Raw genomic sequence first — 22802 nt, forward strand, 5'->3', positions numbered from 1 at the left:
CGAGTTAACCATGGGTCACTTGCAGACAAATGAACATGGACTATGCCCTTTGCGAGGCTTCCCGGCACAACATGGAAGGCATCACCAGGGCTGTCACCTTCTATGATATTAATTGTCAATACAACAAACACTTTCGGGTTCGGGTGGATCGAAGTCGATTTCTAGAAATGGCACCACAACTAACCATCATTCCCGGAATTGGGTTGTGGCACGTTCATGGCCATCAGGACAGCTGCTATGTCCGATATGCTTCTAACTTTATTGAAGGCATTGGTCGGATCGATGGAGAGATCATGGAGACGCTATGGGCACGGCTCAATTTGATCTCCCCTGCTGCTCGGGGAATGTCATCTCCCCACCGAAAGGAATGCCTTGATTATCAGATGAATGACTCCAATTTCTGCAAGATGATTCGCATGAAAAGGACTCTATGCCGGAAATACAAACTGGCTAGGAATGGTATCTTAGAAAGTGGAAAGGCATTCGACAGACTCGATGAAGCAGCACCCTCACATTTGAAGACAGAATGGTTAGCCAGGGAGAGGATAGCTCAGTCAAGCAGATTGAATGATCCTTCAGCCATGGATGAATATGAGATCAATATCAAAAAGGGTACATTGAGTTCCATTGTCTCCGTCGAGGACTGAATTAATATTGCACTCAGCACCTAGCAAAAAGGAGATCGAGCTTAGATTGTTAGAGGAGGGTAACGCCCGCAATGCAGCACCCTCTCGCAGATCTGTGGCGACATGGATATCAACAGGGTTAGCAATTGAAGAGGCTCAGATTGCATTGCTCATCGAGGTCCGAAGGATCGGAAGAAGATCCACCGAGACACAGAGATTAGACATCGCCCGTCAAAGAGATCGGCTCCAAGGCCAGATAGATGGATTTGCTCGGTCTGCTCTAACACATCTCGGGGAGGGATTTGATGCAGATGATGAACCTGAAGACTTGGACGTAGACATTCTAGATGATCTCGATGATGAGCCGGCGGATTTCACAGAGACATCTCACACATGGACAAACTCTCCCGAGCTAACTGTAATCCCATTGCCATCAAACCTGGGGGTTGATAGATGCAGACGATGCATGGCAGAGGATCTGATTCCCCTGGAGATGTCGCTTCGTGAAGGGCAGGCCAATGATGCCCTTCACAATCTCCGCATTTACCTTTGCAACAAGGCCATCCTGTTCCGAACAACCGTTAGGCAGGCCAATTCCCAGGCCCTGAAAACTCGAGCTTGGTCCCAGGTGACGTCGGTGCAGCAGGCAGTCTCCCTCCATGCCAGCATATATACAAAGACAAGGAAGCAAATGATGAAACTTGAGCCGGGGCAAGACCAGCTTCAGAAATACAAACCCCTGCTTCGCGAGCAACTCAAAATCAGCACTGCAGTGGGCGACCCAAATGCCCGAGGTCAACGAAATGAATCTTTGGCTTGGTTTTGGTCTGTTGAAGTCGACCTCGGGGGTCCTGATCAATCGTGGAATGAAGAATGTGAGTTCCCGCTTGCATGTCATATCCCGCGGTTACCTGACTGGACCCATGCCAAGTTTACCGAGTCCATTGGCTGAGGGCAAAGGCACTACGGGATCGATGGAGGGAAGAAATGCTATTGGTCACATTCGAGATGGATTGGACATGTAAGTTCTTTTTGTGGAAAACAACCATATGGGGCGAGCACATGCAGGAATCATTGGAGAAACGACTTCCGGGTCACGGATGCTACGCCGGAAGGCAATCCCACATGTATTCATTGCTGGCACAGGATGCGCAGGCAGCTTTTCAAGACCTACAAAACGTGTTGATAGAGGCTGGAGATGAATGAACATTGTTTTCTCATGAAGTCCCTTTTTCCACATACATAATTGACGCCCGGGAATTGTCCGGGTCAGCCCATGTCGGAGTTTGAATTTCGTATCCATCCATCAGTGATTCTTATCTTCACATCTTGACCATCTTTCACTTGTATTGCCAGCGCCATAGTCCTGTATTAGCCATGTCTGCATCTCATGCATCCACTTCTGGCACTCTGAATCCCGGAAGCCATTACCGACCTCTGAAGCTGAGCCTTGCAACTATTTCCTGCACATTGGCAATGGCTGGATCGCGCGTCCGTGCAATCATCTCTCAATATCGGACGGAAGCTGCCAACAATGGTCTATCTGCTGACCGGATCAAGTATTTTAAAGCCGGGCTGCAATGGGAGATGAATGTATGTCACCACTGCCCTGATGACTTTGTTGGTCAATGCTAAGAATTTGAGCAGACATTTGTCACACCACTCCTGCAGTACTCCGCTTCACAGAATATCGTGTCGGTGTCTTCCGGTCCCTGTCGCTTATATCCTTAAGTTGTATCCCATGCTGACCTGGAACACTGTTCCGGACGACGTCTTTTCATTCCACCTCCTTTCATTTCATGATGAGCCAATTGCAGGACATCCGTCCCGGATTGTGTTCGCATATACATGTCCATGGTGGATGGGAAACACCACAATCCCTGATCAACCATGGCAGTGGGATGAAATAATGGCTTCCTGCGTCTCTCACTACCAGTATTGGGCAGTAAGATGTCAGCTGAATTACCTTGATTGATGACTTATCTGTTTCAGCTTAATGTTGAGGATGATGCTTTGGTACTTCCAGAGAAGTTGAAAAACACTTCGACTCCACCACTCATGGGACTGAGATTCATCAAAGAACGCATGGAAGCATTGCTGGAGGAGCAAGATCAGGGCATCGAAGCTAAGATGGGAGAGGTGAAGATGTACACTGACATGTTAGAGAAATTGAGGAAAGGCAAAGGAGTGTAGTCCCATTCACTCTTCATTGTATACAAGATGTAACATATTCTATGCATTCAAAAATCTCACATTCGAGTCCCGGACGCCCAGGTCCCGAGTCCCGAATTTCGGAGGTCGGGGCTCGGAGACCCGGAGCTCGGCAACTGTGTTGGGTGTCAGGGTATCCAGACCATTGGAGATAGCATGTGTCAGTATTTTGCGTTTCATGGTTTATGTTGGGTGAATATGGAATCGGGGATCAGGGACTCAGTATTCAGAACAGTGTCAAGTCCCAGGTCACGAGCTCCGAGTCCCGAGTACCGAACCCCGAGTCCCGAGTCCCGAATTTCGGAAGTCGGGGTTCGGCGACCCGGAGCTCGGCAACTGTGTTGGGTGTCAGGGTACTCGGAGCATTGGAGATAGCATTTGTCAGTATTTTAAGTTTCATGGTTTATGTTTCGTGATTATGGAATCAGGTGTCAGGGACTCGGTATTCAGAACAGTGTTGAGTCCCAGGTCATGAGCTCTGAGTCCCGAGTCCCGAAACCCACACCCAGCAGTTGCCGAGCTCCGGGTCGCCGAACCCCGACTTCCGAAATTCGGGACTCGGGACTCGGGGTTCGGCACTCGGGACTCGGAGCTCGTGACCTGGGACTTGACACTGTTCTGAATACCGAGTCCCTGATCCCCGATTCCATATTCACCCAACATAAACCATGAAACGCAAAATACTGACACATGCTATCTCCAATGGTCTGGATACCCTGACACCCAACACAGTTGCCGAGCTCCGGGTCTCCGAGCCCCGACCTCCGAAATTCGGGACTCGGGACCTGGGCGTCCGGAACTCGGTATTCAGAACAGTGTCGAGTCCGGAGTCCACAATGTCGGGGTTCAGGGTTTTGTTAAATGTGTATGGCAATAACAAATGTTAATTCGAGCGTATTTATACATCTTCCCCCAGTCTCAAATATCACGTGCTGAGGTCCGGGTGTCGGGACTAAGTACCCCGGCACTCAGGACTCCCATATGTCAAGTCCCGAGTTCCAATTATTGAATACCGAGGCTTGCATCCAAATTATTTAGTCCCACATATCACTTGGGAAATGCTCAAAATTGAGTATTGAGGTCCGGATCACAATTGGTACATGGTATTCATTTGTTGGAATGTATATAGGTCACAATGCTTGCTCTTTGTTTGATCTTTCACACACTGTATGGACCATCCACACTAGCCCATCCACATGATGGAACACCAGCATAAATATGAACAGCATCCCTCATATACCATGCCCAAGCAATCCGATCCCCTTCCACATCATACACTCCATGTCTCACAATCTTTCCGGAAAACGCAATCATACAGCCGGAATTGTACTTGAACTCCAGCTGAAGGTTTGGCATTGTCATCCGAGCATTAGAATAGTCCCCCACGGTGGTGAGAATGTCGAAGCATTCAGCAATGGACATGTGGTCTCGATGATGGGGGGTTTCCCGATTGGAAATAATGGAGAGGGTGTTAAACACGGATGCCCAGTACTGCAGGGCCTCCGGCATCTGTGGCAGATCCTTGCTTACTGCTATATTTCCAAGGTTTGACAAGGTTCTCAACCCTGCCCAGTACTGCTCAGGATGCATGACTCTGAGTGCCGCGGACGCAATGGCTGCTGGCCTTGCAATGGCTTTGAGGATATTCTCGCAGGAAGGTCCCTTCAATGATGCAGATACCTCCGGATCGGACACATTCTTTGGGATTGGTAAGTATGACTGCCGGAATCACCATCTCATCAGATCCTACCTCGTGTCCCTGTTGAAACCATGCCGGAGATAGATTGATGCATCCGGGAGTTGCTCCAACATCTTCTGAGCCCCGGTTGAACAACCTTTGATTAGTTCGCCAATTGCCATCAGCCCTTACACTTTTTTCGAGGCTTGGAGAGAGCAAATAGGTGGCCTCCCTGATTTCCTTCTGTAGGTTCCATTAATATTCGATATCCATCGAGTAACAATGTATATTACACACCTGGGTGGTGTCTGTCAGGGCATCTGGGAGATACCATGCAATGATGGCACCGGATGCATCAAGAATTATTGCAGGTTCATCGACCAATCTTTTGCCTTCATGGCCAGGAGGACACCTCTCAAGCAACCTCGCCTCTTTATGTTCATTATGCCCGGTGTCCTTCGGGGAGATCAATTTGCTATATCTTGCAATATCCATCTGCATCTGAACTGTCATGCAGGAATTTGAATGATAAATAGAATTTTCCGAATCTGCAGGAAGACCCACTGGGATTTTTAGATGCCTTTATGAGTACATCAGCCAAGCGATCACACGCCATCACCAGATCAGTGTCTAGGTTGGGGGAAGGTATGACTGGGCCTCCTCCAGTCTTCTCTGCCTTGAATTTCTGTTCAGTATATTCCCCTGCTTCATAAGTCACAGTCAGGGCCCAAGTGCGCCAGATGTTTATGCTATCAGGAGGGGAAGGGGAAGAACCGTTCATGCTGGATGTCCGGACTTTGGTGTTATAGGGGGTGGAGATAGAGAGGATCAGATAAGGGAGCCATGGATAATTTTGGCCGCTGTCAAAGATGTATTATTATCCATTGCTCAATGAAATACTACCTGATTGGAAGTATGCTGGTCATCAGATATTCATTTGTCGACTCCCGGGTCCCGGTACTCGGAAGTCGGTACGGTTGACCCATATTTGAGTGGTCGGAATTTGGCGTCTCATAGGGCAACACAAGCTTCGTACTGCCATATCAGGAGATCACCTGCTGCTCCGGGAACTCGGTAACTTTGATTTATTACCTCCTCTGAGTACGGTTGACTCACATTTTGGCGGTCGGAACTTGGCTTCTTGTAGGGCAACACAAGCTTCGCACCGCGGATTCCATATTCTGCAAGACAACCTAAGCACCATCAGAGGCCATGTCAAGAGAGCACCTGCTGCTCTCTTCAGAAACATCTCAACTTCAGTTGGCCATTTAACACGGAAAGTATTAACTAAATTATGTGTTGAGTTCCGGGTCCCGGAACTCGGAACTCGGAACTCGGTACAGTTGACTCCAATTCTGGTGGTCGGAACTTGGCTTCTCGTAGGGCAACACAAGCTTCGCACCCCGGATTCCACATTCTGCAAGACAACCTGTGCACCATCAAAAAGTATTAACCAACTTATGTGGTGAGTTCCGGGTCCCGGAACTCGGAACTCGGTACAGTTGACTCCAATTTTGGTGGCCGGAACTTGGTGTCTCGTTGGGCAACACAAGCTTCGCACTGCCATGTCAGGAGATCACCTGATGCTCCGGGAACTTGGTAACTTTGATTTATTACCTCCTCTGATTTGGTTGATGTACAACTACCTCAGCTCCATCATGTCTACAATTATGATACACATGGGCCCACCCATCTATATTGTATACCACCCTCGGCCCACCCGTCTAATACAACATCCCATACAACACCCTTGGCCCACCGGTCTAATTAATATGCGTCTGGGCCCACCCGTATAATACAATATTTTATAATACCCTCGGCCCACCCGTCTAATTTAATATGTGTCTGGGCCCACCCGTGAATGTGATAACAAGTACCTACCCATCTATCTCATACACATCTACCTTAATACACCCATCTGCATAATATCCAGCTACCTCGGCCCACCCGTCTACCTAATATTCATTTACATCGGCCCACTCATCTACTCTATATATTCCCTGCATGGGCCCACCCGCCTCCATCGGGAATAATTTGCCTCCCAGCCCATCCGTCATAGTCGAGAATATTTTTATCATGGGCCCATGGTCCGCTGGCCCGTATCATACGGGATATTATGCACGTCCGTTCCCTCGTATTATACGGAGATAGGTCACTGTAGTATGTGTGGTGCTATGTTCATAATGCGATTAACCTCATTGAAGTTCTGACATATCCTCTGCGGCTTGTTCTCTAGGGTCTTCTTTTCCAGCCCTTCTGCTACTTCTATGTCTGGCAGCATAAATGCCGGAGGTTGATTGTGTCATAGGCACTGATTGTTGACTGCTCTTTGAAGTTCTTCTAGCGTCATTCCTTCTTGCTCATGTGCCTTTTTTGCTAGGACCATGTTTGCACAACATTTGATGAGTTCTGGCAGTGCGTGTTCAATGATTCCAGCCTTCAGCATTTCGTCGACTTTGCTGTGGAGAAACTGTAGTTGCAGTGGCATAAGCAGTCTTTGATGAACCCGAAGTTTGAATGTCATTCTGTCCAGTATATTCAGTCAGTGAGTTGCTCCTGGGACTGGTATAACTTCACCTAAGGAACACGCAGAAATGTCAGCATATTCATATTCCGCAACTAGTTCCTTGACCTTTGTTAGTTTATCTGGGGTCAGATCCTCGCCATATTGAACACACTTCGTAATCCACTTGATTCTTAATGGATTGTGCAGGTCTGTGAGCCATGTGAATATCACTGCGTTGTCCTTCAAAAAGTCAGTGGGGATTTCCTTCAACGGCGGGTTTAACTCAGCCGGTAGCATCAGGTCTTCATTACTGTTAATGCATATGGGGATGATATTTTCATTATTTTCATCCATGGATGACTTGGCTTCTGTTGGCTCTTGTGTGAGTGCTGTGCTTGGTTCAAAATCATCGACTCGCCTTTGCTGATCCTTTCCTTCCTTCTGACCTGTGTCCGCTTCTACTACATTCTGTACTCTTGCTGTCTCCTCCATATTGACTATGTTCATTTTCATTGGCATGCAGTTGCGCAATATCGCTGTGCCACCTGTTCCTGTGATGCTGACTTCATCCATTTCATAGTCGTGGACTGCCTTGAATGCTTGTAGTAGTGGTTTCCCAAAAAGAAACTTCCACCCTCCTCCGCTTTGAAAGACTTCAAATTTTCCTGTTGCCCATATACCTCCAATTACAATTTTGCCCTTCCACACAGCCTCTGATGGGGTGATCATTCCGTTGGCCATTCGAAGATGCTTCATGGATGGGCCCCAGTTCCCTAATTGGTGTTTGATTTGATTAAAGACCGATGTGCACATGGCACTGATCATAGCTCCTTCGTCAAACAGTGCCTGGACTCGAACTATTTCTCCTTTTGGTCTCATGAATGACATGTGATGTATGAATGGTAGGCAGTGCTGGTTACAGTGTGTGTTGCTCTTAGTCTCCTCTGCTGAGTACAACTCAATGATCTTGCATAGTTCGTCTGACTTTGGTACAATGACAGAGTCTGTGCTTAGAACTGTTTCGATGTGGCTGATGGGCTGGTCCTCATATGTTGCCTCTTTGCATACGAGGACCGATTGTTCTACTGGGCGAGGTATGTGTTCTGTTTGGGTTGTCTGATGCTCCTCTACACTGACGACCCTTGTCCTTTTCCCTGCTCCCATTGTTATATGAACTTGTCTTCGAGCATCAGGTCAATCTGTGTGGCATGCCCTTGGTTGAAGTTCCCCAACTCTCGCGCTGCAATACTACGCCATATCTTCTTCTGGATAACAAGCTGTGATGCCTCTGGTGCTGGGCACGCTCCCACTATGTGTCCATGGGATCCACACTTGAAACACTCTCCTGAGCATATCATTGCACTGCTGGGACAAAGAGGAAACTGTGTGCTCTCATTGACTCTGCCATCTTGCCCATACTTCATGAACCACTGTTTGAGTTGTTCTTGATATGCTGCAATACCTGCCGTGGTGTCAGGGTGGTGAGGGATGTCATTGATATGACTGCGCAATAAGTCTTTCTCTTCCAGCGAGAGTGGTTGACATTGACGTGTTGGTGGTCTAGCCATGGGTATTCTGGGTATGTAGCATATGTGAGGTGGAGCAGCATTGGTTACTGCTGCTCCTGATTGAGGGGTTCCCAGGTTACTGTGTTGGAGCTGTAGTCGTAAGACTTCAATCGCATCTGTTTGCAGACCTTCAAGTCTGGCCAAACGAGTGTTCTGCATTTTTTATGATGCCTTCTTCTTCTGTACAACCTCCGCCTTTTCATGCAACTTGTTCGTATCAATGCCTTTGATTTCATCTAAGAACTTCGTCCAGTCAGCGAGCCCTGGAGTGGTGAGCTCTTTGATCACTGATGGCAAGTTCTCTCTGACTTGATAAACCAGTCCTGCTGTTTCACTTGCTCCTGCTTCTGCAACAAGTTGTTGTAACTTGACATAGAATTGCAAGTGTGCCCAGGTTTGAACTCCTGCAACTGTGACCTGCATTCCTAGATCTTCTTCATCAATGCGTAATGCTAACATCTCATGCTGATAGTCAAGGCCTGTCTTCTCTGCAATGGTGATCGCTGGCCATCTATCATTGAACACTATTTGGACGCCTGCCCACATTGTCTTCTTCATGCTGTCCAACTTAGTCCACCATAGGTCTGCGACCGATCCTGCTGAGAGGAGCGTACTGAACACAATGATTTTTGCCACTTCTGTCTTCAGGTCATTAAGTGTGATATAGCGGTCTGCTTCCTTCAAGAAATTTTGTGCATTTTCATCTGGTTTGCTGTGAAACCATCCTGGTGCAACATTGTTGCTCATTTTGCGTGATTGTGGTGCTTGGATAGTTGTTGGTGGAGTTGTCTGCAAATTTTTGAATAATGCTGGGAGTATGATGGGGGCTATCGCTGATGGTTTCGTTGGTGTTGGTGCAATAGGTAACGTGGCTGGTTTGGGAGTCTTGCGGACAGATCTCCAAAGTTGTTCTGATGGGTCGGGCAGGGGTGATGGGATTCCTTCTATGGGCCAGACGATTGACTCTGGATTGGGGGCTCCAGGTAAAGAGTCTTGGTCAATGTATTTTTCCTGGTTGTCTTCCAAATCTGCCTCATAGTCTTTGGTGTCTGTTGTATCACTGTCTAAGACGTGAGATGCTAATTCTGGGGTGTCTAGAGGTGATGAATTAGTCGTTGTCATTAAAGAAGAAGTGGCAATGGAAGAGTTTAGGCTTTTGTCTGATGGGAGGAATCGACCATCTGATCCTCGAATGGGTACAGCTTTTTTGGAGCCTTTTGCCTGGCCTTTTCTATGTTTTATTGGGGCCATGCATTTTACACGTGTACATTGGTATGCGTTCATTGATGTTTTTTAGACATTTTTAAATGAGATATCATATCTGTCTAATCAGCCTCTACTTTCAGTATCGGCAGAATGTTTGTTGCAAAGACTGAATCCCACTCTCTCACCAAGATGGAGTGGCAACTCCTGCTAGTGTGTAGAGTCAAGGTGACCTCCTGGATGTGATAGTGTGAGACTATGAACTGTGCCCTGCTAAGTCTATGTGCTGACTAAGCTAGCCTGACTCCTGCTCTCGGCCTCTCTCAGACTCTACTTGCCCTGCTAATCCTCTGCCTTGCTCACCCCTTGCTAGGGGGTGCCCTACTCCAATGAGGTCAGCAAGGTATCTACACTTGGAGGCATAAATTGTATCGTACCTTCGTGTCCGAATCCACTGACATCCCTGCTCATATCATTGAGCTGAGAATGATCCAGGAGACTCTCCACATGATGGGGAGCATAGTCCTGGATCAAGACTTCAAAACTATAATGATGGGATCACTACCGCCCTCATGGGAGACATTTGTAGTGACTCACCGGAGTAATATGATGATGACATCACATGAACTCATTTCGATGATTCTTGAGGAAGACTGTCGAAGAAAGGAAAGAGGAACCAAGTTTGTGGTTAGCAAGATTGCAGTAAATGAAAAGAAAAGAAAGTTTACCAAGAAAGATGGGAATGTAAAGAAGTGCAAGGTATGCAAAAAGATCGGTCACATGGAGGATGATTGCTGGCACAGGTCCAAAAGTGTGCTAACTGCAAGAAGATGGGGCATGAACAGAAGGATTGCTGGGCGAAAGGTGGCAGTAAAGTGGGTGAAGGGCCATCCACCAAGAAGTGCTTCAAGAAGGACAAAGCTAAATTAGTCCAAGAAGTGCTGATGGATCAGGACGAGACCATCAAAGACGTAGCCTATATGGCTAATATGTCAGGACTTGCTGAAGACGTCACTTATATGACTGAAGAAAATGTAAATATAGGTGAGGATGAATCTGAGCAACTTTCCTGGTATTATTGGTATGCTGACTTGGGAGCATCATCCCACTTAACGAAGATTCGATCGGTGTTGATCAATTATGTGCCACTTAATGGACACCGAGTGAATGGTATCGGGAATGAATCCCTTGAAGCACTCGGGTGTGGTACTATAGAACTCGTTAGTAAAATAGGCAATCAATTGATCAGATCAAAGTTCCAGAATGTCCTATACGTGCTGCGTGCTTCTAACAATCTCATATCAATTAGTAAACTCGATAGAGAAGGTGGAGGTGCGCAGATGAAAGATGGTTTAGTCACTCTTCATATTAGAGGGGGATGAGCCATTGTCAAAGGAAAATCAATTAATGGGTTGTACAAGTTAGATACACGAGCACAAAAATATCCTAAGACTTGCATACAAACTATACAAGAAAATCCGAATAAAGACTGGTTAGCATGGCATAGGAGGTACGGACATATCTTGTATAGTGGGCTGAAATGTTTGCATCAGGAAAATTTAGTCAATGGATTAGACATTGACATAGACTCACCTATGAAAGAATGCAAGGCTTGCATACAAGCCAAGCAGGTGTGCAAACCTTTTCCTGATAGCGTAGATGAGAAATCTAGAGATCCTGGGGAATTAACTCACAGTGATCTATGGGGACCGGCGAGGGTGCAATCGATCGGTGGGGCACAATACTATATTTCATTTATAGATGACTACTCCCAAAGAAGTAGCGTCAAATTTCTGAAACAAAAAAGTGAGGCCACCACAAAAATGAAGTGACACCTTACCTACCTAGAAAAAGACTGCAAGAATAAACCTAAAAAGATCCGCATCGATAATGGCAAAGAATATGTCAATAATGAGCTAAAAGCATGGTGCAAGGATAGAGGAATTGATCTTCAGACAACAGCACCTTACTCACCAGAACAAAATGGCATGTCTGAAAGATTTAATAGAACTCTAACAGAATTAGCATGTGCCATGCTAATAGCTAAAGACTTACCTGAATTCTTAGGGGCAGAGGCTGTAGCACATGCTGCCTATTTAAGAAACTGTGTGCCGATACGAGCACTAGAAAGTGTTACCCCTGAAGAGTTATGGAGTGGTAAGAAACCAGACATATCTCACCTGAATGAGTTTGGGGTGCCAGTATACATTTTGCAGGAAGGCCCTAGACTATCAAAAATGAACACGAAGTCAATAAAACACATGTTTGTAGGATTCGAAGACGGACCTAGAGTGGTGCGCTATTATGACATGCAATCACGCCAGATCTGGGTAAGTAGGAATTTTAAATTCCTGCTGTGAACAACTCCCCTAAGTGCCTGATGTACAGTGCGAGGGGGAGGTAGGGAGTATGGACGTGCAGCCATCAGGGGAAGATGACATGCAGACACCTACAAATCCACTCCAGAAAGAAAATCAGCACACGGAAAATGAAAATATAAATGTACCAATATCTGAAGTTGATGGGAGTAGTGAACGATCAAATGAAAATGGAAGCATCAATGATGCTTCCAGTACCGAAAGAAGCGGCACTAAAAATAGAAAAAGATTGCACTCACCTGAAAATGCAGATGGAACACTGCCTAGAAGAACAAAAAGGAAAGTAGTTAGACAAGATTATCGAAGGCTGAATGATCCAGCAATAGAATGGGCTTACCTCGACCATGAAAGCGGATATAAGAACAAGGAAGAGCTCACCAAAGCTGAGATAATTCTTGCTGCATATGCCAAAAATGGAAGCTTTGAACCTGACGAGTCAAGAACGCTGAGAGAAGCAAAAGAATCAGTGGATTGGCCCAAATGGGAAGGAGCCGTAGATGTGGAACTTACCCAACTGAATGAAATGGGTACCTGGAAACTTGTAGATCCACCCGAAGATCGTAAGATCATAGGGAATAAGTGGGTCCTGGTGAGAAAAACTAACAAAGAAAGGGAAATAGTCAAGTACAAGGCCAGACTTGTAGCAAAAGGATACTCACAAATTCTGGGAATGGACTATACAGACACTTTCTCCCTGGTAGTCGATTTAGAGACTATATGATCGGTTATGTCCACAGCTGCTATCCTCAATTGGGAGATAGAGCAAATGGACGTAAAGGGAGTGTACCTAAATGGTACATTAAAAGAAGAAGTCTATATGGAACAACCAGAAGGGTACAATGATGGTACTGGCTGAGTGTGCTGACTTAAGAAAACCCTATGTCAGAAATATATATTTTGGGTTCCCATGCCTTAAAATGGATTGAAAGGCCTCAATTTACTGGCGGCATTACAACTGACTTGCAAGAACACCCGAAATTGCCATAAGCCAGTTGGCAGTGGCCCATTTGGTCTTGCAACTGCCTTCCAAGGCAGTGCTAAAGTGCCAAGACCTCATGCCTTACAAGGCATTAAAAGACAGTTCCAAGCACAAAGATATCTTCCAATAATATTTTATCATTTCAACCAAATTTCGACATATAATGCTAGTTTCAATCACACTAATAAAATTCCAACGATATAAACTGAATTGAAACTACTATGATTAAATTGCATAAAACACTGAATTACAAATGTACAGATTCCGGCAGCATCACAACTCGTCTACCAGAGCTCCTGACAATGCCCAATTTCTGTTTGTCTTGAGAGCGCTGCATGTGGTTGTTGCCACCGCTGTCACTGGTTGCAGGAGAGGAATAGCTGAGTGGCGGGAGAGGCAGCAATAGAATCAGTGCACAAGGGTGCTAGATGAATTTCAGAAGGAGGGCTTATGGGTGTTGTGGCCTCGAGCGAGGTCAGTGTTTCACTCTGAAGTGAGTCAGGGCAGGTAGAGAGTGGAGGCGCTTGCACACATGATGGGATGAGTTGGTGGTGCCACTGAGGAGGGAGCCCAAGTCTGAGGGAACGACAGTGTCGCATGAAATGTTTCAAACACGTTAGCACTCAGTAGATTGGACTTGGGAAAGCAAACATACCTGTGGTCAACCATACATCTCATTACTACAGTCGTAACAGCCATATACCCAAGGCTGAAGCACTGACGGTGGGTAGATCGGGAGTCTTGATGTCAGAGGCAGGATAATCTTCGAAAAATAAAATAAAAAACAATACCTGCGCTGCTGTCACTGATCCCATACAAGCAGAGTTGGTTTGCTTGTCTGATTTGTGTTCATACCAGCACGAGGTCACAATGGAACCACCTGACATCATGTCTGACGTGGTGGCAAATAATGGTAATGGTCCAGGTGAGAGTTAATAAGAGAGCCAAGTTGTGGTTGGATTTCAAGAGCCAAAGTCAAGTTGGCATGACTGGGAATGTAATTAGCTTACTCAGCTGTTTTATTATGTGTACTTCTGACCTAATTTAGCGATGATTGTGACATTGCCGACGGCGAGACTGAATGTTCGAAAAGGTCCAATGATTATCATGATTCACAATAAGGCACAACGATAAACAACAAATATCATTGAAGAGACAATTTAAACGACAAAAAACTTCACTAACAGTAAAGAAGATATCTGAAAATGTGTGTGATAAGTGAGTGCAGAGTAATGATATTCAGACAAATAGTGCGTGATATATCACTTCCTTCGGCCAGACCTGCAAACCTCAGCGCCTGATTCATCTGCCTTGGCTTTGGTTTAGGTTTCGGGGGGACAGCCCCAACCACATCAGGCTCTACAAGGGGAGGACCACCTGCCAAGGTAAGGTCTTGCATTGCCGAAGAGATGGAGTCAGATGGTGCCATGATGATAGGAGCAGCCGAGGGCAAAGTAACAGGGGCAGTCACAGGGGCAGGTGGAAATGCAACAGCAGGAGCATAATATGCTGGCAGTGCAACAGAGGCAGATGGTGGGCGTGTGACAGAGGCAGAGGATTGGTCCACGATGGACTCAGAACACTGAGTAACAGGGGCAACGACAGGATCAAATTGAAAAGCTGGCCCGTTGCCTCCCTCTTCCATGGAATGCTCAAGTTCCTCTTCCAAACTGTTGTGGGAAGTGCCTGCATCTGTCGTGTCTGGACCGACATGCGAGGATGAGGTTTCAGGGAAGAGGGCATTGTTGAAAAAGGTGAGGATGTCTCGTGTCCAGGCACCTCCAGTCATTAGATGTTGGCGATAGTAGTTATGATATTGGTGGTACAGGATATTGCTTTTTTCACCCTTCGCGTACAAATCCTTGTCACCCAAAAGAACAAATATTGCCTGCCAGTGGCACAAACATAATCAGTACACACTCAGAGATACAATATCTGATGAAGACTTACAACAACAGCAGCAGCAGCAATCATACCCGGAGTGGTATTCCATAATTGCCAAAGTTTGGTGTTAGTCTTGGGGGCTGGAGCGTAGGTGGCAGAAAGGGAGGATTTCCCAAAAGCGCTACTTTTAAGACCTAATAGCTAGATGATAAAGACCTCGCACATGTACATACTAATAAAAACAACGCACCTGAACAAGCTTTGCTGTTTTGAGAAATTCGTCTTTGTTGAGACACTCTGGATGAAGAAAGAGTATGGGAGTAAACTTTGTGTATTCACCACGGGGATTCACAAGCATAGTACAGCATTCTGGCTGAGTATCGTGAGGGTAGCCTCGAACAAAAAATTCGGGATTCAACCCAAATATAGCACCTGCGCAAGACTTGACATCTGAAACCATTTCCGAGTGAATGCCACTGACGTCCTTTGGCTGTAGAAGCCTCAAGAAGTGCATTCCATTTCAGTAGTTCTCAACATTTGCCACGCATATTCAGTAGCAGGTTCTGTGCAATTTCAAGCGCCTGTATGTATGTGAGTAGTGTAAAACGACAACATTAACAAGAATAAGACACACCTGGTGGACTTCCTGAACAGTTGCACCATCTCTGGTAGGTGCAATAGCAGCACGTACCTGCACGAGATCTTCATTGGACTCATCAGAGGAATCAGAATCCGTCAAGTCCTGTGAACTTTCGAAGTCTGAATTATCTTCAGCTTGAGCTCGCTGTGGCTAAGGCATGATTAAGAGGGAGGTGACAAGATGCAACTTGGCCCAAGGTCTTCAAATTTCCCATGAGACATTTATATAAATTTTGATTCAGACGCTTACCTCCTGCGCTCTTGCACACAGTATACAAACACGTACTATTAGTAACTTACCTCCGTGAGTCCTGACCAAACACGTCTTATCACTGGCAGGAGTATTATGCACGACGTAATTGATCATCAGGTGAGGTCCAGGTGCTGTCTGAACCGATCTCAAATTGGGTGCCTGGCAGATTCAGACATAATTATTATTATTAATATGTCACCATCACCGAGTAATAGATAACAAATGGTTCAGACACACCTGATAGGGTTGAGGTAGAAGTAGTGATGATAAACATATTAGATACAAGGACTTGGAACAGGATGCACGATTGACAAGTCACCTGACACGACGGAAGTAACTTCCGTCGTGTCAGTCAGGTGACTTGTCAATCGTGCATCCTGTTCCAAGTCCTTGTATCTAATATGTTTATCATCACTACTTCTACCTCAACCCTATCAGGTGAATTTCTCATTTCTGCAGTGAATCAGGTGTGTCTGAACCATTTATCCTATTATTATCATTACTATTACAGAAACACTGATGGTATGGAGTCCGGAAAGACCTCCTCCTTCTAGACCCTCGGTATCCCCACCAAGATCACTCGTGGTACTATTGAAATCTCGGCCGAGGTCCAGGTCGGTGCTCATCGACCACTTCTTATCCGGTATCCAGACCATTGCTGCCATCTCACTTGCCCTCAACTACCCCACCATCATCTTGGTCGCGCACTCTGAATCCCTCAGAGAAGGCCAAAGAGAAGGAGGAGTCTAATGATGACATGGTAAGTTGCTCTTGGTTTGCACAAATCTTACGTGCTGGTCTACAGGGTTTCAGTCTCTTCAACTAGATTATGCATCATGCCATGTCATTATGTACTGTCATGTATCTACACATTGTAATATAATAAGAACAGAGAGATTTACAATTGCAGTTCGATGGGAGAGACAGACAGCACCAAGAAAAGACCACGAATTCATTAATTTCCTGCAAACAAAAACTGTGGTGCTATTATTTATTATCTATTATCCTACATCCAACTGAGTCATTCATCTGTACATGAAATGCATCTTCTTGGCCAAATCCACGTGTGCATACATTATAGTAATAGTATATATTATCTATCATCCTATTACATCCAACTGAGTCATTCATCCGATGTACATGAAATGCATCTTCTTGGCCAAATCCGTGTCTGCATACATTATAGTAATATTAGTACTTGTATTATATACTAGCCTACATCCAACTGAGTCATTCATCCATACATGAAATGCATCTTCTTGGCCAAAGAATCCGCGTGTGCACACATTATAGTAATAATATATGTCAAGTCTATGATAGGTTGCACATAATCATTCTGTAATAACTATTAGTATCATCTAGTAATGCACATGCAAGCTGATAAGACTCACTCATGTTTGTACCTCTCTACCTAGACCTCAAACTCTTCGCACGGAGGAACATATCTGTGTCGACAAGATCAACAAGGAAAAAATCACCATTGTTATCATAATCTGGCACCAGTAAAGCACTGCGAATGATAGATTGTAAGGAAATAAATTCCAATGAAGCTAGAGGTCGTGCCCAAAGACGAGTTAGTCCCAGATCGCGATCTGTACTTTGTCTTGAACCAGTGGGAGCATCCATGGATAGGACTAATGCAAGTTCAAAAGTGTGATTGCTGACCGTAAACTTGAACATGAACAATATCTGGACAAAGATATTCTTGTCATTCCCGTCCTTGTCTAGGGTCTGTATCAAGGCGCAATAACAATGTTCACACCCATGGAAGCTCGGATTACATCGGAGATAGTCGGTGGTCAGTCTCCAGTCGACAGTAGACTCATAGTTTACTTTGAGGTAGCGATATTCTTGAAGCTGTGATGAAAAAAAACCATAATCAGTAGACGTTTAGAAGGATGTAGACGAATAAAACAACTTTATTGTTAGCTGTAGGCTGCAACCATGTAACACCATCCAAAGGAATGTTGTTTGAAACAACGAAATTATTGAGGAACTTCATGAACTTCTTTCGGAAATCCTGAAATGTGCGGTTTGATGTGTTGCCTTCCTCCACTGCAGCGAGAGTGACAGGAATTTGAGGAGCGCCGACATGGAGATGGCCCAAAAATGGCTGATCATCTAGTGTATCATTGTCTTTGAGTTCTCCCTGTGACATCGTGTGTTTGCACCGATCTTCATCAAGGTGGGAAATACGACTGTGGACCAATTCAGAAACTACACTGATATGATCAAGCTTGAGGACCTGTACAGTAATATGTTAGTATCACAAGCAGTTTGAATTAAAGGACAGCGTACCTGATTGGCAACATCTTTACGATTCATTTGACGCAAGTATGCTTGCTTCAATGGTCCATGTTGCTTCTTGTTCGGTTGAGTACTGAAGTTGCGTGCTGCTCCTTTTGCGTGGATGTCAGGGAAAGCATGCGTCAGGGCATGCACCTTGGGAAAATTCCAGTTCTTGGTTAAATCTTCACCCTGTATGTCAATATATGCCTGAAAATGTGTTAAGATATAGCTGAAAGTTAAAGGAAATGTGATATATAGTTACATGTAGGTGCGTTTCGAACACTAGAAGCTCCACTTCTCCAGCAGCAAGTGTGGCTTCGGTGTGCACATCAAGCGCTATGTACATGGTCAGTTGTAGGTAGCTGGCTATACACTGCAACAGCACATAGCCAACAGTATCTTCATTGTGTGTCAATATGTTTTGTGCTGCATACAGCATTTGCTGGAGTCCAGGATGTTAGAAGGTTGATTGAAACATACCAGTGAATAATATTAGTGCTCACCTTAGCGATATCCCTAAGTTTGTTGCCATCACTAAACAATATCTTCATGACAGACTTGAAATGGTTTAAATTACGCCATCGCGGAAATGTGTTGAACCTGCAGAGTCTTGGTACAGATATAATGCACAAAGCAATGACGAAACATACTGTTCATCAATCTTCGCCTCAGCTTCACGACCGAGAGCCTTCAGACATATTTTGAGCTCCTCGAAAAAGTGGGTGCCCCAGTTACCGATATCATTGACATGTAAGGGATCGAACGAGAGCGTCTCGTGAGGATTAGAGTTCTCAACTTCCCAGAGCGCATTCTGACAATAGTATTAACTAAGATAATAGCTTATGAAAACAATTAAAATATGAACCGCAACAGGACGTAAGCCGTGTGCCTTCAGTACTGCTTCTCCAGCAACACGGTCCCTTGAATACAACTCTAAGAAAGCTTTTGCATCCTCGATGGTTCGAGTAGGATACACTGTGCTGAGATCAAAAAGTTTGGTTGAGGGAACAAGACAGATAGGGCAGGGACAATTTGAATGTAGCCTGCATATTAGCGCCATAATACATTAATACATTGTCAGCACCTTCGACATTTGTTGTGTCATTGACATGTTGATCATCCGCCGATTGTGAAGGTACATTGATATCACAAGTTGCAGCTGCTTGACATTCCTTTCAGAGGCGCTGTCGATCCTTACGATGTTCTGATCATTGCAATATAAAAATTTATGGGCAACATTTAAGTTAGACAATAAGTATCAAACAAATTTATTGGTGTGACATACCTTTCTTTTGAGCCTCGACTACATGAGCCGCAATATCAGCAAACTCTTTATTGCACCGTTTCTTCTCCCGCTTCCGCAAACAGCTCCCCTCATGCGACTTGATACCACGAGTAGAGAAAGGCTCATTACAAAACTTACATTGCACTTGTGCAGATGATGTTGAGGACCGTATATATGCACATCTGTTGGTAGATGATGGTCCAGACATCTGAGTAGAATACAGTATGGAACAACAATTAGAGACACAGATAGTGGTTATTGTTGATGGCAGTTGTATCGGAGTAGTAATAATAATAGGCAATGTGATGACTGTAACATTGGTCTATTATTAAGATTTCCAAGCCCCTTGAAACTTTGTCAACTTGCCTTGGAATTCACACGGCATCTTGCGAGCCACTCGGTCTGACTTGCAACTCGGATGCAATATGGTTGGCAGGCATCACAATTCGGTATAAATATAGCAGCCTTGCAAGGACCCTTTAGAAATTTCCGACATATATGGACTCAAACAATCAGGGAGAGAATGGAACATTGAGCTCGATAAACATTTGAATAACATAGGATTTAGATGTACTAAGTCCGATCCATGTGTATACATCAGACGATTGGAGAACGGAACAGAGATTATCACCATATGGGTGGATGATCTATTATTGTTCTCCAGTAATGAGGACTTAATGATTCTATTAAAAGCACAGCTAAATAAAATCCTTCATATAACTGACCTTGGAGAACTGAAGAAAATAGTAGGAATAGAGATAACTAGAGATCGGCCTAAAGATCGATCCTAATATCTCAAACTAAGTACATTGAATCTATCCTACAAAAATACGGTCTCCAAAAGTCAAACACTGTAGGTATGCCCTTAGATCCAAAAATAATGCTAGAAAAAGAAGACAATGGTCAGACAGGCAACCAAAATAACGGTTACACATCACTGATCGGATCTTTAATGTACCTAGCGGTAGCAACACATCCAGATATAGCTTATTCTATCCAAAGGCTAAGCTCATTTACCTCGAATCCTGGGCTAGCACATTGGACTGCGGCTAAACAAGTACTTAGATATTTATCTGGAACACGTAGTTTAGGGATCAAATATATAGGCTTTACCTACAATGATGAAGTCCAAATTGTTGGTTGGTCTCATGCCGATTATGCCAATGATCCGAGAGACCGGATATCAATTTCCGGGTATGTTTTCAAATTAGGAAATGGGGCGATTACCTGGAGTTCGAAAAAACAGAACACAGTATCATTGTCCTCAACAGAGGCCGAGTATGCTGCAATGGCTCACACAGCACGTGAAGCTATCTGGCTTCGAAACTTATTTCAGGAATTAGATTTTATTCAAAATGAGCCCACAACCTTATATGGAGACAACACTGCAGCATTAGCAATATCTAAAGATCCACAATATCACGCTAAGTCCAAACATTTCAACATCAAAAACCATTATATTCGTGAAAATAAAATTCACAAAAAATATTGTCCTACCAAAGAGATGATAGTGGATATACTAATGAAGGCACTACCTAAGCTGGATCACCAAAGACTTATTGAAAGTCTTGGAATGTCTTCCGATTGAGGGGGAGTGTTGTAAACTTAAGTTTAAGTAAGCAATCAGATGATGTCGGTGATCCGTGCATTGAAGTAGGTAGCAGAGATTCGATGTTTTCGCAACATATAAAATGTATTAAGATCTCTGATGTAAATAATAACAGTGTGTACTCCTAAAAAAAATACGCTACTATTAAATCACTGCACCCTTCAATAAAACACTCATGGCTTAATTCCCAATACAGCTGGCAGCTGTATATAGTTTAAAATTTTGTTTATATGCAATAGTCTATGTGTAGCTGATAACTTTTGTGTCAGTGCGTAAAAAATCAGGTATATTTGATCAATGACATAAGCTGATTTTTATAGAACAAAGTAAGAGTATATGATGCTTTTTGGGCTCGAACCCAAAGGGTTTGCAACCAAAAACATTGATTTGGAATCTGTTAGTGCTTTGCACGTGACACAACGCGATGTGCCTAGCGGAGTCGAACTGTTGGAATATGAACCATCATATATAGACATCTGGTGAACGGTTATAGAGCTGGAGACTCTTGATGATATGGAGCTAATATCAGTGCATGCTTTTGTAGGTATCCTGTGAAGGCCTCACTGGAGCACCTTCCTATTGACTTTACAATGTCGAAAGGAACTCCATGAAGCAGATATTCTAATGTGCCTCCAATTCTCAAACTGTGGCCTTTGAGATCTCCTAGCCCAGCTCTTTTCACTATTCCTCCTACTCTCTTCCAGAATTCACTTCACATAAGTGGTCTCAATCCTTTAGCGTGTTTCCATGCAAACAAATGATCTTCCAGTCGCGGATTTTTCACCTCAAAGTGGCTAAGGAGTGCTGCTTTTGGATCCGCCAAACTCTCCTGTTGCACCCAGTAAACTCCTTCACTGACCGCCAATACTTTTGTGTGTGGTAGGAAAATCTTGGTTGCACTAAAACCTTGTCTATCTTCAACATCAAACTCTACATTCGAGTGTTTGATGTTGTTCTTCAGATCAAACATTTTGATCATCTTCACAGTGAGTTCTCCTAGCCTGCATAGAGTGAAAAAGGCGCTTGTTAAGCATGCATATGCTGCTGCATCCAGAGGAGTCATCAGATTGAGATGCGACCGAATGATTAGAATGAGTTTGACTATAAATGGCTCATGTTTGGTATATTTGGATGTGGCTGGAGTGAGTTCTGATATGCCTTCCAAAGCTGCTTTAAGCTTGTCTTGCTGAACTAACCAAGATTGCCTGTGGAGAATATGCCACACCTTTATCGCATAAACATAATTCATCAGCATCTTCCCCAAATATGAGCCTGCACAGCTCAAAACAAAATTTAAGAGTGTTCTCGTATCCACAAGGCATCTCTGGTCTTCTGGGACTTTCCTTTCGTCACAAAAGATGTGGAATACCAGTAATCCCACTCCATAACACTCTCGCGTTCCTACTGCCCATGATAGATTCATTACTGTTAACACTCTTTCCAAATCTTCTTCCGAAATGGCCAGTATCTTTCCATTCGGCCCCAAAGCTACTTGTGACTCTGATGGAAACCATAACCTTAGCCTCTCTTGAGCTAGACAATGAGGCCAAAGTACCAAAGGAATTGGTACAAGTTCAACTTTATATGGTAGCGGTGTCATAGAATGTGCTGTGAGGATTGTAGCTCTGAATTTTGGTTTGTTAATCATGGGGCTGTTGATGCTGGCATATGAAGTAGAGTGAGTCTCCACCAAA

General features: G+C 44.5%; 5 protein-coding genes across 5 annotated transcripts; 2 read left to right on the forward strand and 3 right to left on the reverse strand.

Moving 5' to 3' along the window:
* Positions 1–741: 741 nt before the first annotated feature.
* On the forward strand, positions 742–1832 carry F5891DRAFT_955452 (uncharacterized protein; the record flags this gene model as incomplete). The annotated part of the gene is made up of 2 exons (XM_041375330.1): positions 742–1501; positions 1558–1832. Coding segments are annotated over 2 exons (1035 nt in total), but the record flags the coding sequence as incomplete, so codon positions are not given.
* Positions 1833–2003: 171 nt separating this feature from the next.
* Positions 2004–2819, forward strand: F5891DRAFT_1190762 (uncharacterized protein; the record flags this gene model as incomplete). Its single annotated transcript, XM_041367355.1, has 2 exons — positions 2004–2219; positions 2619–2819. 2 exons carry the CDS (start codon positions 2004–2006, stop codon positions 2817–2819), a joined length of 417 nt encoding a protein of 138 aa, XP_041223971.1.
* Positions 2820–8751: 5932 nt separating this feature from the next.
* On the reverse strand, positions 8752–9711 carry F5891DRAFT_1190765 (uncharacterized protein; the record flags this gene model as incomplete). The annotated part of the gene is made up of 1 exon (XM_041367356.1): positions 8752–9711. One exon carries the CDS (start codon positions 9709–9711, stop codon positions 8752–8754), a length of 960 nt encoding a protein of 319 aa, XP_041223972.1.
* A 4477-nt stretch (positions 9712–14188) lies between these two features.
* On the reverse strand, positions 14189–16684 carry F5891DRAFT_981809 (uncharacterized protein; the record flags this gene model as incomplete). The annotated part of the gene is made up of 11 exons (XM_041377159.1): positions 14189–14226; positions 14335–14348; positions 14439–15037; positions 15100–15234; positions 15284–15523; positions 15668–15724; positions 15784–15823; positions 15923–15932; positions 15973–16084; positions 16429–16605; positions 16634–16684. 11 exons carry the CDS (start codon positions 16682–16684, stop codon positions 14189–14191), a joined length of 1473 nt encoding a protein of 490 aa, XP_041223973.1.
* Positions 16685–17332: 648 nt separating this feature from the next.
* Positions 17333–19280, reverse strand: F5891DRAFT_955435 (uncharacterized protein; the record flags this gene model as incomplete). The annotated part of the gene is made up of 7 exons (XM_041375328.1): positions 17333–17782; positions 17844–18170; positions 18224–18421; positions 18477–18656; positions 18718–18814; positions 18865–19025; positions 19080–19280. Coding segments are annotated over 7 exons (1614 nt in total), but the record flags the coding sequence as incomplete, so codon positions are not given.
* Between the last annotated feature and the right edge of the window lie 3522 nt (positions 19281–22802).

This window comes from Suillus fuscotomentosus (assembly GCF_016647785.1).
Source record: "Suillus fuscotomentosus strain FC203 chromosome Unknown F5891scaffold_39, whole genome shotgun sequence".
In the NCBI taxonomy this organism is placed as follows: domain Eukaryota; kingdom Fungi; phylum Basidiomycota; class Agaricomycetes; order Boletales; family Suillaceae; genus Suillus; species Suillus fuscotomentosus.